This window comes from Rhinopithecus roxellana, chromosome 10, assembly GCF_007565055.1.
Source record: "Rhinopithecus roxellana isolate Shanxi Qingling chromosome 10, ASM756505v1, whole genome shotgun sequence".
NCBI lineage: Eukaryota > Metazoa > Chordata > Mammalia > Primates > Cercopithecidae > Rhinopithecus > Rhinopithecus roxellana.
In genome coordinates this window covers 88,457,877-88,473,140 of record NC_044558.1, presented here as the reverse complement: position 1 = coordinate 88,473,140, position 15,264 = coordinate 88,457,877, and the positions used below count along the sequence as shown (strand labels likewise).

The 15,264-nt window shown below is 48.1% G+C and overlaps 1 protein-coding gene across 1 annotated transcript in view; it reads right to left on the bottom strand.

The window, feature by feature from the left end:
- The window catches only part of NOS1 (nitric oxide synthase 1), a 117,183-nt gene that overhangs the window by 43,675 nt on the left and 58,244 nt on the right, over window positions 1-15,264 (bottom strand). Inside the window, exons 9-15 of the mRNA XM_030939960.1 lie at window positions 14,895-15,069; window positions 10,913-11,014; window positions 7,123-7,317; window positions 5,726-5,811; window positions 2,296-2,440; window positions 1,199-1,303; window positions 570-628 (exon numbers count right to left, since the gene is read on the bottom strand). Of these exons, the coding sequence (XP_030795820.1) occupies window positions 570-628; window positions 1,199-1,303; window positions 2,296-2,440; window positions 5,726-5,811; window positions 7,123-7,317; window positions 10,913-11,014; window positions 14,895-15,069 (867 nt within the window). The remainder of the gene's footprint in view (window positions 1-569; window positions 629-1,198; window positions 1,304-2,295; window positions 2,441-5,725; window positions 5,812-7,122; window positions 7,318-10,912; window positions 11,015-14,894; window positions 15,070-15,264) is intronic.

Here is a 15,264-nt window from a genome sequence, read left to right as displayed (position 1 = left end):
AGGAGTTTGCTCTTATTGCCTAGGCTGGAGTACAATGGCGCGATCTCGGCTGACTGCAACCTCCGCCTCCCAAGTTCAAGAGATTCTCCTGCCTCAGCCTCCCGAGTAGCTGGGATTACAGGCATGTGCCACCATGCCTGGCTAATTTTTGTATTATTAGTAGAGATGGGTTTCACCGTGTTGGCCAGGCTGATCTCGAACTCCTGACCTCGTGATCCACCTGCCTCGGCCTCCCAAAGTGCTGGGATTACGGGCATGAGCCACCGCCCCCAGCACACAGTGCTTTTACATCTAGTTTGTGATTTGATTCTTACTAATTAGAAAGTCAAGGCAGGTGCTATAATCTCTATTTGATAGAAAAGGAAACTGAGGCACAAGGCTGTAAGTAACTCAGAAACCAAAATATTGGCCCTAGTAGACTGCAGACACCTTACAACTAAGACCCATCACAAATGGACTTCAGAGTACAGCCACCATCCAGAACTCAAATGTGAACCCCACGTGCCGAAAGTCAATGTCCAGTTACCCTCAGGGGGTGGCAGGTGACGTCGGAGGGGTCATTCACTTACTTCCTTTCTTCCTGCACAGAGTTGGGGTGCCTCATTTCCATCAAAGCACAGCCAAATTTCTGGAGGTCAAAACATATGGGTGAAATTAGCACATCTTAGTAAATGGGAAATCAGGTCGGGCACTGAGGGTCTGGGGTCCTGGCTGTCACAGAAGAGACTGATGCCTGGAGGTCAGGAGATCAGGAGTGGTCAGGGGCTCAGGCTGGACAGTAATGCCTGGGTTACAGACTCAGTGGATACACCTGCTGTTTAAATGACTACAGATGTGGGCTCCCTACCCCCAGCACACAACTTCCCTTTGGAGACTTCCTTCTTTAAAAATATTGTCCCCACGTCCCTCATCTACATCAGGGGATATCAAGCTCATGATAGGCACAGTCACTGCAAACAAATAGCTTATTTAGGTGACAATATTTTCATCAGGGACTTGCTAACTAGTGGACACCCGTAGACTGAGTACTTGTAATTGTCCAACCTTTGTATGACTTGGATCCAAATGGAAATTACTGGCTTTGAGGCCCTGGGAGGGTTTGCTACTGAATAGCAGGTGCAGGAAGAGTCTCAACTGTGGCCCCCACTTCTTCCTGATGATGGAACCACACTCTTGAACAGGTAAAAGCTCATCTCACCTCCCCATTCTCAGGGGGATCTCCGTTGCCAAAGGTGCTGGTAACCACGAGGACCAGAGTTTCATGTTCCAGGTGCACGATGTCATATTCTTCCATGGACATCACCTAGGTGGGCGGGGCACAGGTATGGAATGGGGAGAGGAAGAAGGGGATGAGGAGAGAAAAGAGGTGGGAGAGACAGGAAGCGATGGGGGAAGGGGAAGAGGAGAGAAAGGAAAAAATGTGAGTCATTTTGAGTCATCTCCTTTCGAAGGAGAACTGAAAGATCTGGGGTGTTAGTATTTCAGTGGGCTCAAGTGGGTAGAACTAAATGCTTTTTGGTAGCGTGGGACCTTGCTATGGTCACTGTGGCCTGAAGGATTGTGGAGAGTCTGGAGCAATGGTTCAAGAGATTAACAGACACAGAAACAGATCTTGATGGAATCCCTTGGGATTCTTATAGTCAATTGGTCTTGGATTCTTCCTGACCCCAGTTAGGTTGGGAATGACCTGGCTAGAGCTGACTAAGTCTTCTCAACCTCCTCTCTAATCCTCCTGCAAGCAGCGTGGAGCACCTGACCAAACAAGTCTGAGATATCTGCCTTCTGGAAAGATGATTGCCCTGTGTCTCATCACTGTCTGAGCAACATTTCTCAAAATAGGTTCTAGAAAATCCCAGTCTCCTGAGATGCTCCATGAAAACAAGTGATCCACGATCAAACATGTTTGGGAAACGTCTATATTCTATCCTCGCCTCCTTTGGAGATTAGAACACATGCTTATAGATTACAGGCTCTGGGAAGTCCTGCCACAGCAATGAAAACCATTGAGCTGTACTTCAGGCAAAGCTTCCCAAACTGACCTCAGAATGGTTTCTTATAAACCCTCTAACATTTTGCACTAAAGAAGGGAATTTCATTTTGTGACTCCTGGACTCATGGGGAGAGGGATATCACAGTCCCCCGAAATTTATGCCAATGTGTGTGTGAGCTGATAGGCATTGTCAGTCGTGCTTTCATCCTTTGCCAAAGGCTTCTTCTCTGTTGACTTCCCTCTCTCCCCTTCCTGCCTTAATTTACCATGAGAAGCTGGCGGAGCTAGGGCTACTCCCCACCTACCTTGGCATCAAAGGCGTGTTTGAAGATCTCACACAAGGTCTTGGCATAAGCTTGTGATTTGCCTGTCTCCGTGGCATAGAGGATGGTTGCTTTGACCCTCTTGGCCATAGCCTGCCCCATTAGCTTGGCCGAGAACTTGACAGCTCTGGAGGGAAGAGGATGGAGAAGAAAAATGGGAAACAGAAAGGGGGAGAGAAGATGCTGGATTGGGACTTTTGTGCAAGAACCAGGATCCATGAAATATAACAGAAGAGAACTCTCTTGATCTTTGATGACCTCAGGGGTTTTCTCAGAGGCACTCGAAGCCCTTGTGTTTAAGCACCATATTATTAAATCCTTTATTTTATTTTATTTTTTTAACTTCTCTGGAGATAATGTTGGATATTAAATCCTTTATTAAATCCCACCAGAGGCCTGGTGCGGTAGCTCATGCCTGTAATCCCAGCACTTTGGGAGGCTGAGGCGGGTGGATTGCCTGAGCTCAGGAATTTGCCACCAGCCTGGGCAACAAGGTGAAACCCCGTCTCTACTAAAATACAAAAGAATTAGCCGGGCGTGGCAGCTGTGCGCCTGTAGTCCCAGCTACTTCGGAGGCTAAGGCAAGAGAACTGCTTGAACCCAGGAGGCGGAGGTTGCAGTGAGCCGCAATCGCACCACTGGGCACCACTGCACTCTAGCCTGGGTGACAGAGTGAGACTCTGTCTCAAAAAAAAAAAAAAAAAAAAAAATCCCACCAGAGCAATTAGTCATGAGTTAAAAGGAGTAGTTAAGTTTTGCTAGCTTGTTACTTGATTGATCCCAGGCTTAAGAACCTTGGTTTGCCGAGCATTGCCTCAAAAGCTGATCGTTCATCCATTTCCTCTCTCTTTCATTCATCAAATATTTATTAAGTGCCTAACTATGTGTCAGTATTGTTACAGGAACTGGAGACCATAGAGAACATAGCTATGGCATGTACCTGTCATGGGGCTCATGTTCTAATGTGTGTGTGCATGTACATGTGTGAATGAGAGAGAGAGAGAAATGAATCACGAATAAGTCACCAGGCATTGAGTTTGATGGGATTTTAGAGGTTTATTGGTCCACAAGGGAAGGACCAGGTCTGATTTATTCAGCAATGCATGTCAAGGGTCTTGCACAGAGCCTGATACCCAATAGGCACTAAATAAATATCTGTCAAAAGAAGTTATGGGATGGGCATAGTGGCTCATGCCTGTGATCCTGGCACTTTGGGAGGCTGAGGCGGGAGGATCACTTGAGGCCAAGAGTTTGAAACCAGCTTGGTCAACATAGCTAGACTTTGTCTCTATAAAAAAAATAAATAAAAGAAGTTATCAATTTTAAAAGATGCTGCCACTGAGACCCTGGGGGGTCTGAACGTCAAATCCACCCTTTTTCTAGCTAAACAGAGAAGCCCAAACCTTCCTTCTGCTCTATGGAGCAGGGCGAGTTCCGGGGGCACGTAGCAGACAGGCCAGAGGCTCAGAAATACCCAGGCTCGACTCCTGAACAAGTCTCCCTGTTGTAACTAGAAATCACATTGCAGACAAATTGCTAACTTTCCCCCACCTGGGATTATCAGCGTTAAGTTCATTATTTTTTAGAATCAGGGAAACCGCCCACGCTGCAGGAAGACTTAGCTAAGGGGAAGAAACAAAGGAATAAAAGGTACCTGGAGGGTTCCCTTTGAATAATTTGAGCATAAAGATGTATCTATAATTAATTCCCATTGTTACTACCCAAAACTCAATAGTGCAATTAATGTTTTAGATTTCTCCCTCCCCTTTCCCCCCAGAGACAGTGGAGCTGAACTGAAGCCAACAAGTGCCCTCCCTGAGAATATCTGAGATGTTCTTGTCAGGGAAATGGTAGCTGCTGATGTGTTCTTGCTTGGCTGGGGGATGGGATTAGGGTGGAAGGAGAAAGATGGATGGAGGGAGGGGGAGAGAGAGGGAGAGAGAGAAAAGAGAGGGAGAGAGAAGAGAGAGAGAGAAGAGAAAAAGAGAGAGAGAGAAGAGAAAGAGAGAGAGAAGAGAAAAAGAGAGGAGAGACAGAAGAGAGAGAGAGAGAGATTGATTGATTGATTGATTGATTGATTCTATGGGCTCTATTAATGGAGCCAGGACCTAGGTTTGGGTCCGTGCAAGACCAATGTGTGTCTTGCCTCTTGGGTCCAAGGCTTAGATGATACCTGTTGTACAACTAGTTATCATACATAGAGAATTCTGGACCTGAGGGAGCTGAGGAAACAGAGTAGTGTCTTCTGACAAAAAGTTAGCTTCAAACAGTGGTCTTTGGTAAGTGGATCAGTGGGGTTCTCTTTTTTGGGGCAGAAGGCTGGCATCCCCATTAAATCAACTTAGTTAATCCTACCCTACTTGTCAGCTGGTTCCCTGGCTGCTCAGGCATGATTCAGGAAAATCACTCCTCAGTAGTCTCAGGCCATAACCCCCTTCCTGCCCCTCTTTGCTTAAACTTTGTTCATCTCATTCTTTAGCTCAATTGTCACCTCCTCTAGGAAGCCCTCCCTGACCTCCCAAACTCCGTGAACCATTATTATTTCCAGGAACCATTACTCGATGGTACCTTCCACAGCTGCCATGTTTACTGTATTTGTTGATTCTTGGACAAAGGAATGGCTGTGAGCTTCATGACAGCAGGGACAGCGTTTGTCTAGCTTGCCATGATCCCCCTGAAGCCTCACGTGGTGCCTGGCACGGAATCTGTGTAGCTAGGACTACAGGTGTGTGCCGCGACACCCAGCTAATGAATGAATGAATGAAGGAGTCAACGAACGAATGAGTAAAATTAGGGGTCAGCTCTGAACGAGGGTGCTCTCCAGGCAGTAGTGTGCTGGAGCCAACTAACTCCAGCTCCTCCCTACTCTGGGTTCAGTGACTTCCTAGGCCAGGTGCAGTGGCTCATGCCTGTAATCCTAGCACTTTGGGAGGCTGAGGCAGGAGGATTGCTTGAGGCCAGGTGTTTGAGACTAGCCTCGGCAACAAAGTGAGACCCCTCCAGCCTGGGGAACAGAGTGAGACCCTATCTCAAAAAAGAAAGAAAGAAAAAAACGAAATTGGTCATAGTGGGACTATTTCCATCATGAAAACTGGCAAACATGAAAATCAAGGTATTACTATTACTATTTCTATTATTATTATTATTAGGAGGGCTGGTTCACCATCACACCATTGCCCCAGGACAAGAATTTAGGAAACTGGGGTGAGGAAAGTGAGGCTGAGAAGGAGAAGAGTTGGAACGACAGTCACAGCTCAGACTCAGAGGCAAAGAAGGCACAGGCGGCTGGAGAAGACCAAGAAATCATATCCTACGGAGAGGTCAGAGGGCACAGGAGTCTGCCCAGCCTCCTTCTCTGGCTCTCTGAGTTCGTGCGCACATCCACCCCACCCGCCCACCACAGGAAACTTACTCTGCCAGCTTCTTGAAGCCAATGGCTCGCCGCTTTGTGGGGGTCCCGTTGGTGCCTTTCCAGACGTGGGTGTTCCAGGGATCAGGCTGGGAAGAGAGGAGAGGGCTATGGTCATTCACTGCAGTGAGGGCATCTGGCTCCTGTTGGGGATGCTCAGGACCCCCTGGGGCTTGTGACTGCCTGACCCTCAGCCTCTGAAGGGAAGACTTCTGCCCACTGGTGACCACCATGGGGGTAGGGATGCAGGTGGTGGTGGTGGGGGGGGGTACTTGCCCAGTAGGTGGTCTGGCCTTGGCAGTGTCCTGCTAGCTCTTTCCCCTCAGCCCACAGTCCCTCTCAAACTCTCTTCTTGTGACCCCTGACTACTCGCTCTCATTTCATCCCCCTCTCTCTTTTAAGAGACAGGGGTCTCACTCTGTTGCCCAGGCGGGAGTGCAGTGGTGTGATCATAGCTCACTGCAGCCTTGACCTCCCTAGCTCAAGGGATCCTCCTATCTCAGCCTTCCAAATAGCTGGGACTACAGGGTGTGCCACCACACTCAGCTAATTTTCTTTCCCTTTCTTTCTCTTTTCTTTTCTTTCTTTCTGTCCTTTCTTTCTTTTCTTTCTCTTTCTTTCCTTCTTTCTTTTTCTCTCTTCCTCTCCTTTCTTTCCTTTCTCTTTCTCCTTCCTTCCTTCTTTCCTCCCTTTCTTCCTCTCCTTCCTTCCCTCTCTCCCTCCCCTTCTCTCCCTCTCTCCCTCTCCCTGCTATCCCTCTCTCCCTGTACCCCTCTTCGTCCTCCCCCTCTCCTCCTCTTCCTCTCCCTCTCTTTCTTTCTGTCCCACTCTGTTGCCCAGGATGGAGTTCAGTGGCTTGATCTCAGCTCACTGCAACCTCCACCTCCTGGGTTCAAGCGATTCTCTTGCCTCGGCCTCTTGAGTAGCTGGCATACGCCAGGCTAATTTTTTGTATTTTTAGTAGAGATGGGGTTTCACCATGTTGGCCAGGCTGGTCTCAAACTCCTGACTGAGGTGATCCACCTGCCTTGGCCTCCCAAAGTACTGGGATCACAGGTGTGACCCACCATGCCCACACTGCTAATTAAAAAAAATTTTTTTTTAGAGATGGGGTCTCACTATATTGCCCAGGGTGGTCTGGTCTCAAACTCCTGGCCTCAAGCCACCCTCCCGCCTCAACCTCCCAAATCATTGGGATTATAGGCATGAGCCATCATGTTGGCCTCATATTGTCTCTCTTGTTCTTTCAGCTAGACCTGTGCTGTGCAATATGGTAGCCACCAGCCACACGTGGCTATTGAGTGTCCAGAGCGCTAGCCTGGGTTGAAATGAGCCTAAATGTGACACACACACCAGATATAGGACACTTAATATGAAAAGAGGCAGGGACAGGGAAGGACCTGGTATTCGAAGGAGGGGGTGAGCCGGTAGTTGAGCATCTCCTGGTGGAACACAGGGGTGATGCTTCCGGACATGGGGGGCACAATCCACACCCAGTCGGCAGGGCAGCCTCCCCGGCAGCGGTACTCATTCTCCATGTGCTTAATGAAGGACTCGGTGGCGGAGTGATGGTCAACAATGGTCACTTTGTCACTCTGTGGGAGGAGAGGTGACATGGGTCAGGAGGTACGAGAAGCTGGGGTATTTTGGGACTTCCTCCCCCAAAGAGCAGCATTTCCCAAAGGGTGGTCCCTGAGATGGTTTAGAACAGTGTGAAGTGAAATGGTGATTCTCTTTGCATTTCTTGTCCAGTCCTTCTACTTAGACCCAGAAGAAAGTCTTCGTTGGGTGCTATTGTATCTTTAACACCTTTCTTGTCGATCTTGCCAATCTTCCTCTCTCCCATCCCATCCCCCACTCCCTCCCTCCCTCCCTTCCTTCCTTCATTTTTTTTTTTTGAGATGGAGTCTCGCTCAGTCACCCAGGCTGGAGTGCAGTGGTGCGATCTTGGCTCACTGCAAGCTCCGCCTCCTAGGTTCACGCCATTCTCCTGCCTCAGCCTCCCAAGTAGCTGGGACTACAGGCGCCCGCCACCTCACCTGGCTAATTTTTTTTTTTGTATTTTTAGTAGAGATGGGGTTTCACCATGTTAGCCAGGATGGTCTCAATCTCCTGACCTCGTGATCCACCCGCCTCGGCCTCCCAAAGTGCTGGGATTACAGGCGTGAGCCACCGCGCCTGGCCTTTTTCTTTCTTTTTATATTTTTTAATTTTTATAGGTTTTTGGGGAACAGATGGTATTTGGTTACATGAGTAGTGATTTGTGAGATTTTGGTGTACCCATCACCTGAGCAGTATACACTGCACCCAATTTGTAGTCTTTTATCCCTCACCCCTTCCCACCTTTCCCCACTTAGTCCCCAAAGTCCACTGTGTCATTCTTATGCCTTTGCATCCTCATAGCTTAGCTCCCACTTATGAGTGAGAACATACGATGTTTGGTTTTCCATTCCTGAGTGACTTCACTTAGAACAAGTCTCCATTCCCATCCAGGTTGCTGCGAATGCCATGAATTCGGTTGGTTCCACATTTTTAGCAATTGCAAATTGTGTTGCTATAAACATGTGTGTGCAAGTATCTTTCTTGTATAATGACTTCTTTTAGGTTTTTTTTTTTATTTTTTTGATACAGCGTCTCACTCTGTCCTCTACTGGAGTACACTGGTGCAATCTCAGCTCACCGCAACCTCTGCCTTCCAGGCTCAAGTGATTCTCCTGCCTCAGTCTCCCGAGTAGCTGGGATTACAGGCGCATGCCACTACTGGCCGACTAATTTTTGTATTTTTAGTAGAGATGGGCTTCACCACATTGGTCAGGCTGCTCTTGAACTCCTGACCTCAAATGATCTACCTGCCTCGGCCTCCCAAAGTGTTGGAATTACAGGTGTGAGCCACTGCGCCCCGCCTACTTTTAGTTCTTTAAGGAATCTCCACATCGTTTTCCATAGTGGCTGTACTAGTTTACATTCCCACCAGCACTGTAGGATTCCCTTTTCACTGCATCCACACCAACATCTATTATTTTTTGTTCATGGCCATTCTTGCAGTAGTAAGGTGGTATCACATTGTGGTTTTGATTTGCATTTCCCTGATCATTACTGAGGTGATGTTGAGCATTTTTTTCATATGTTTGTTGGTCGTTTGTATATCTTCTTTTTTTATTTGTTATTTATTATAGAGACAGGGTCTCACTATGTTGCCCAGGTTGGCCTTGAACTCTTGGGCTCAAGTGATCCACCTGCCTTGGCCTCCCAAAGTGCTGGGATTACAGGCATGAGCCGCTGCATCCACTGCCCTCCTCTTTTTTTTTTTTTTTTTTTTAAATAAGAGGGAGGAACCTCAGGCAGTATCTAGCTAGAATTGCTCAACTTTGATTTGTTTTCCTTCTGTTTGCTTATTTGTTTATTTAATATTACAATTAACATATTTATGGCAACCAGTGCTGGCTCTCCATTTAGGGTGGTGACATAAAATCTTAAAATACACATTTTTAAGTAATAAAGATGAGTCGATTAAGAAATAAAACAAGCACATCCCAGCTGAGGTGGGGTGGACTGGCTGTCAGGGAAAGCTGGCCCCAGATCCTGCTGTGGTTGATGGGTTTGAATTCACATCTTGTCCAAGCAATGTTTTCTCTCTGTGCCCACAAACCTTGTTCCCTTCCTGCACTTTTCTGTTTTCATTATTCATCTTTTTTTTGAGATGGAGTCTCGCTCTTGTCACCCAGGCTGGAGTGCAGTGGCCCGATCTTGGCTTACTGCAACCTCCACCTCCCGAGTTCAAGCGATTCTCCTGCCTCAGCCTCCCGAGTAGCTGGGATTACAGGCGCTCGCTACCACACCAGGCTAATTTTTTGTATTTTTAGTAGAGACGGGATTTCGCCATGTTGGCCAGGCTGGTCTTGAACTTCTGACCTCAGGTGATTCGCCTGCCTTGGCCTCCCAAAGTGCTGGGATTACAGGAGTGAGCCATAGCACCTGGCTAGTTTTCATTGCTCATCTCAATCACATCCCTGTTGTCTCTGGCTTGACAGACTTCATACCAGTCCATCAGGCCACATGCCACACTCCTGAAACCTTATTCTCCATGGTTAAGAGAGAAGGGAGGTGGCCTCCTTCCCTCTTGCCCTGTCTCAACTTGTCCCTTCCCTTTGACATTCCTCAGTGCACCCACTCTATCCAGATCTGACATGGGAACCTATGACTTCTATTCCTATTCCTCCACAGCTTGATTTAACACATTCATTCTGCTGGCTGTGTGTGCCTCTCATGTGCCTCTATGGGGGTCTAGCTGCCTAGACTGGAAGCTCCCAGAGGACAGTGATGGCCCCTATTATAGAGAGCAACTTCCAGTCTCTAGATCTCCTGGTTGGCCCAGGAGAATCCTAGTTGATGTCCATTGTCCTGGCATAGTTATTACTAGTGTCCCCCTCTGGCTCTCAAAAGCATTATGGTGGCCAGGCATGATTCACACCTGTAATCCCAGCACTTTGGGAGGCCGAGGCAGGTGAATCATCTGAAGTCAGAGTTCAAGACCAGCCTGGCCAACATGGTGAAACCCCATCTCTACTAAAAATACAGAAATTAGCTGGGCATGGTGGCGGGCACCTGTAATCCCAGCTACTCAGGAGGCTGAGGCAGGAGAATCGCTTGGACCCGGGAGGTGGAGGTTGCAGTGAGTTGAGATTGTGCCACTGCACTCCAGTCTGGGCGACGAGTGAAACTCCATCTCAAAAAAAAAAAAAAAAAAAAAAAAAAGTGTTGTGGCTTAGTTGATACATTTTCCAGCCATCCTGCTATAATGCCATTTAGCACAGCCTTATGCATTTAGGAGCCTATATGTTTCCAATCATGTTGAAGAGTATTCGTCTCTGTTATGTGATAGTCTGAGGCCCTAAGAGATGACAAGACAGAAAGGATGCCCTTGTTTGAATTCTAAAGAACTCTAAGCAACAAGACAGAACACTCCCCTACCTCTGCCACCGTCTGTTCATCTCTTCATCAAATGGTCCCCACCCAAGATCCACACTGGAGAGGAGGGCATGCAGGATGGAAGTTAGACCATGTTCATGGACACAATCCCCCCAAAGGTAGTGTCTGGCAGTGAGGTCTCTTGACCCTCTGCACTAAGGCTCTGAAAGGTTTGAGCTCCCATTTGAGGCTTGACCCTGGTGGTGTGGGCCCTGGTGTTACCTGGAAGCTATAGAGAACCGCGATATTGATCTCCACCAGCGCCTGGTCCTTCCACAGGGAGGACGTCTTCCTCATGTCTAAGTTCATCTTCTTGGCCACTTCCTGAAAGAGGAAGGAAATACAGATTTACAGGCTGGAGTATCTCTGGATTTCAGATTGAAGAGGGACAGGGCTAGTGGCATGAAAGAATTTTTCTTTTCTTATAAATGGAGTCTCACTTTATCACCCAGGTTGGAGTGCAGTGGTATGATCTCGGCTCACTGCAACCTCCACCTCCCGGGTTAAAGCGATTCTCCTGCCTCAGCCTCCTGAGTAGCTGGGATTACAGGTATCTGCCACTATGCCTGGCTAAGTTTTTGTATTTTTAGTAGAGATGGAGTTTCACCATGTTGGCCAGGCTGGTCTCAAACTCCTGGCCTCAAGTAATCTACCTGCCTTGGCCTCCCAAAGTGCTGGGATTACAGGCATGAGCCACCTTGCCTGGCCAAGAATTTCTTAATTAATTAATCAACTAATTCATAGACTAATAAACTCACTCATTCAAAAATTTTTTATTGATCTGTTGGACTAGGTATGAAATAAAAATGTAAAAATATTTAAAAAGTTACAATTTTTATTGAGAACCTACCAGCAGCAGGAAACTAGAGACTTGGTTGGCCCTTTAATTATTAAGCTTGTATTCTAATGGGGGAGAGAGACACTTAATATAGTGGTAAGTGCTAATTTCTAGGAAGAAAATAAGGAAATGGGAAGAAGAGGGATATAGGGGCTGGGCTAATTCAGCCGGGGTAGTCAGGGAAGGCCCACTGTGGAGACAGCATGCAAGGCGAGGCCTAAGTGATGAGAAGCAGTCAGATATCCACAGATCTGGGGAGGGAGTGCTCTAGGCAGAGGTGGCAGCAACAGCAAAGGCCCTGGGGTGGGATCAGGCTTGGGCTATCTTACATACAGAAAGAAGGCCAGAGGGTGCTTGGAGGGTGGTAAGTAAGGGGTAGTTGGTGGGAGTGAGACAGAACTAGCTGGTGTAAGATCTTGAAAGACAGGCCAAGGAGTCAGGATGTTATTCCAGATGTGATAGGCACAGGGGGCAGGATCTCTGGAGCACTTTTTTTTTTTTTTAGATGGAGTCTTGCTCTGTCGCCAGGCTGGAGTGCAGTGGTGTGATCTCGGCTCACTGCAACCTCTGCCTCCTGGGTTCAAGTGATTCTCCTGCCTCAGCCTCCCAAGTAGCTGGGACTACAGGTGCGTACCACCACGCCCAGCTAATTTTTGTAATTTTAGTAGAGATGGGATTTCACCATGTTGGCTGGGATGGTCTCGATCTCTTGACACTGTGATCCACCCACCTCAGCTTCCCAAAGTGCTGGGATTACAGGCGTGAGCCGCTGCACCCAGCCCTGGAAGCATTTTAACAGAGATGTGGGTCTGTGAGTGCATCATCTGCTTTCTAGTAGGAAAAGCTCTTCATCCATCCTACTCTACCCCTAGAGTGGTCACGACCTAGCATCTAGGCCATGGGTGCTTTGAGCTCATGAGGCCCCTGCCAGACTACATCTGACAGATGAGGAAACTGAGGCTCAAAGAGGTGCCTGGACTTGTCCAGTGTCCACAGAACCAGCTAGCCTCAGAGTTGGAGCCCAGGGAGATGCCTAATATCTAAGACCTCGGAGCTGCTCTCCAAGCAGCTGATGCCTTTGGTAAAATTACTTGCAAAAAAAGGAACTCATGACATGCATGTTACAGCTAAGGCAGAAGCAGGAGCTGGCGTCAGGAGCAGGGAAGATCCAATAGCAAGTGCATTAATTAAAGCCCTGCTTTTCACTTCCTCTGTCAATACTAGTCACTGGTGGGAACCCAGGTCTCATTATCGGACTAGAATGCAGCAATTTCTTGGGTTTGGGTAAACTGCTCCCAGACCCAGCTGTCAACGTTTGTACATCATGGCAGGTGGAATTGGAGGGTCGGGTGGAAGAAAGGCTCATTTCAGTTACCCGGAGACTACTCTTTGCAACTGAAATGTAAACAGAAATCAGAGAGCAGACTTATTAACTCACTCTTTGAGGTTGAGGCATTAGTTTCTGCTTGGGGTCTGTATCAGCGGCACATTTGCAGGAAGTATACATATAAAGCTGGAGTGTATGACAGAGGAAAGTACACACACAGAGGAAAGTATGTATAGAAGAACAATGCTATTGTTATTTTATGCATTATTTTGGTTAAAAGAATAGAAATTAATTACAGGGGGGAAAAAAAACTCCTTAAAAAATAATCCCCAAATGCAAGTTGAGCCACATCTATGAAAACTGCCTGAAACATTTTTTCCTTCCTGCCAGAAGTTTGCACGCGTTAGTGGTTGTTTAGGCTGGGCGTGGTCGCTCACCCCTGTAATCCTGGCACTTTGGGAGGCCGAGGTGGGTGGATCACCTGAGGTCAGGAGTTTGAGACCAGCCTGGCCAACATGGTGAAACCCCATCTTTACCGAAAATAATAATTAAAAAAATTAGCCGGGTGTGGTGGTGTGTACCTGTAGTCCCAGCTACTTGGGAGGCTGAGGCAGGAGAATTGCTTAAACCCGGGAAGTGGAGGTTGCAGTGAGCCAAGATTGCACCACTGCATTCAAGCCTGGGTGACAGAGCGAGACTCCAATCCCCTACCCCCCCAAAAAAAGAAAGAAAGAAAAAAGAAGTTTGCATGCATCAGTGGTTGTCCAGAAGAATCTCCTAGGGAACTTTGCAAAACTGCAGATACCCAGGGCCCACCCCAGACCTATGACACCAGAACCCCGATGAGTGGGACCCAGGCATCGTGAAGCCCCCCAGGTACCCTCCGATGTGTGGCAAAGCTGAGGATCCCTGGCATCTGTTTTCCACAGTGATACCAGTGGCTTTTTTTTTTTTTTCTTTGAGATGGAGTCTCGGTCTGTCGCCCCGGCTGGAGTGGAGTGGCGCAATCTCAGTTCACTGCAACCTCCGCCTTCCCAGTTCCAGTGATTCTCCTGGCTCAACCTCCTGAGTAGCTGGGATTATAGGTGCACGCCACCATGCCTGGCTAATTTTTCTATTTTTAATAGAGACGGGGTTTCACCATGTTGGTCGCAAACTCCAGGCTGTGATCCGCCTGCCTCAGCCTCCCAAAGTGCTGGGATTACAGGTGTGAGCCACCGCGCCCAGCCAACCAGTGGATTTTTAACAACACAAACCTCATGCTCGGTTCTGGGTTCTAATCTTGGTTCTGTGCCTTAGTTCCTGTGTGACACAGGCCTGGTGCTTAACTTCTCTGTTTTTCGGGGCCCTCTTTGGAAACAAATCCAACAGCAGCAGAGTGTTGTCAGAGACATTTGCTGACAAAAACGCAGCAATCATGATGCTTTCACCAAAGTTGGGCTTCAGGAAGCACCGCTCCAGCACTTTTTAGTAGATACGGATGACTCAGCCCGGGAGGGAATCAGACCCTCCGCCGAGAAATGCTTAGAGTAGGGAACCACTGCCAACCCTCCTCCCTTGTTTTTTAGAAAAGACACTAAATATGTCCCGAGTTTGTCAGTCACCCTCAAGCTCTTCTAACAAGATTTAAGACTGAGAGGCAGTGGAGTGGGGTGGTAATGAACTTGGACCATAAAGTCAAACCAGACACACGTCCCAGCCCTGCTGCCCGCTAGCTGTGTGACCTTGAGCTTGTCATCTGTCGAAGGGGGATTCTCATACCTCAAGGTTCAGGTGAGGATTAAATGAGAATGGAACACAGAAACAGTGCTTCGAATGGTGTTAGCACATGCTATGTGCTATGTGTGTGTTTGCTGTCATTTTCATCGTTGTTAAAGACATGGATGCCCCTGGCATTTCCAGGGGCTTCTCTGGGACTGCAGTTCTATTCTAACCCCTTCAAGTTTCCAAGCTACCAAGCTCATCGTGGAGAAAGGGACTGCTGAGCTGGCACCCTCTCCTATGTGCTTTTCCCTGTGGTGACCAGAGAGGGTCCTTACCTCCAGGATATTGTAGCGGGAGTTGTCACAGTAGTCGCGGACACCAATCTCTGTGCCCATGTACCAGCCACTGAAGGGACAGGCGCTGAACTCCAGGCCGCCAATCTCCAGGAGCATGTTGGACACGGCAGGGAGGCCGTACCACTTCAGCCCCAGGTCCTTGAACCACTCAAACCTGCAGGGAGCAACAGGGCCCAGCTCACCTGGAGCAGATGTCTCATGGGCGGGACAGCTTGAATCTAGAGAGGCTGAAATGCCAAGGATTGAGTGGGACTGACAAGGCCAGAATACGGTTCCTGGGCCCTGCTTCAGATCCGTGCAGTCACAGGTTCTGCAGCTCGGGCCTGAGAATGTACATTGTTAACATATT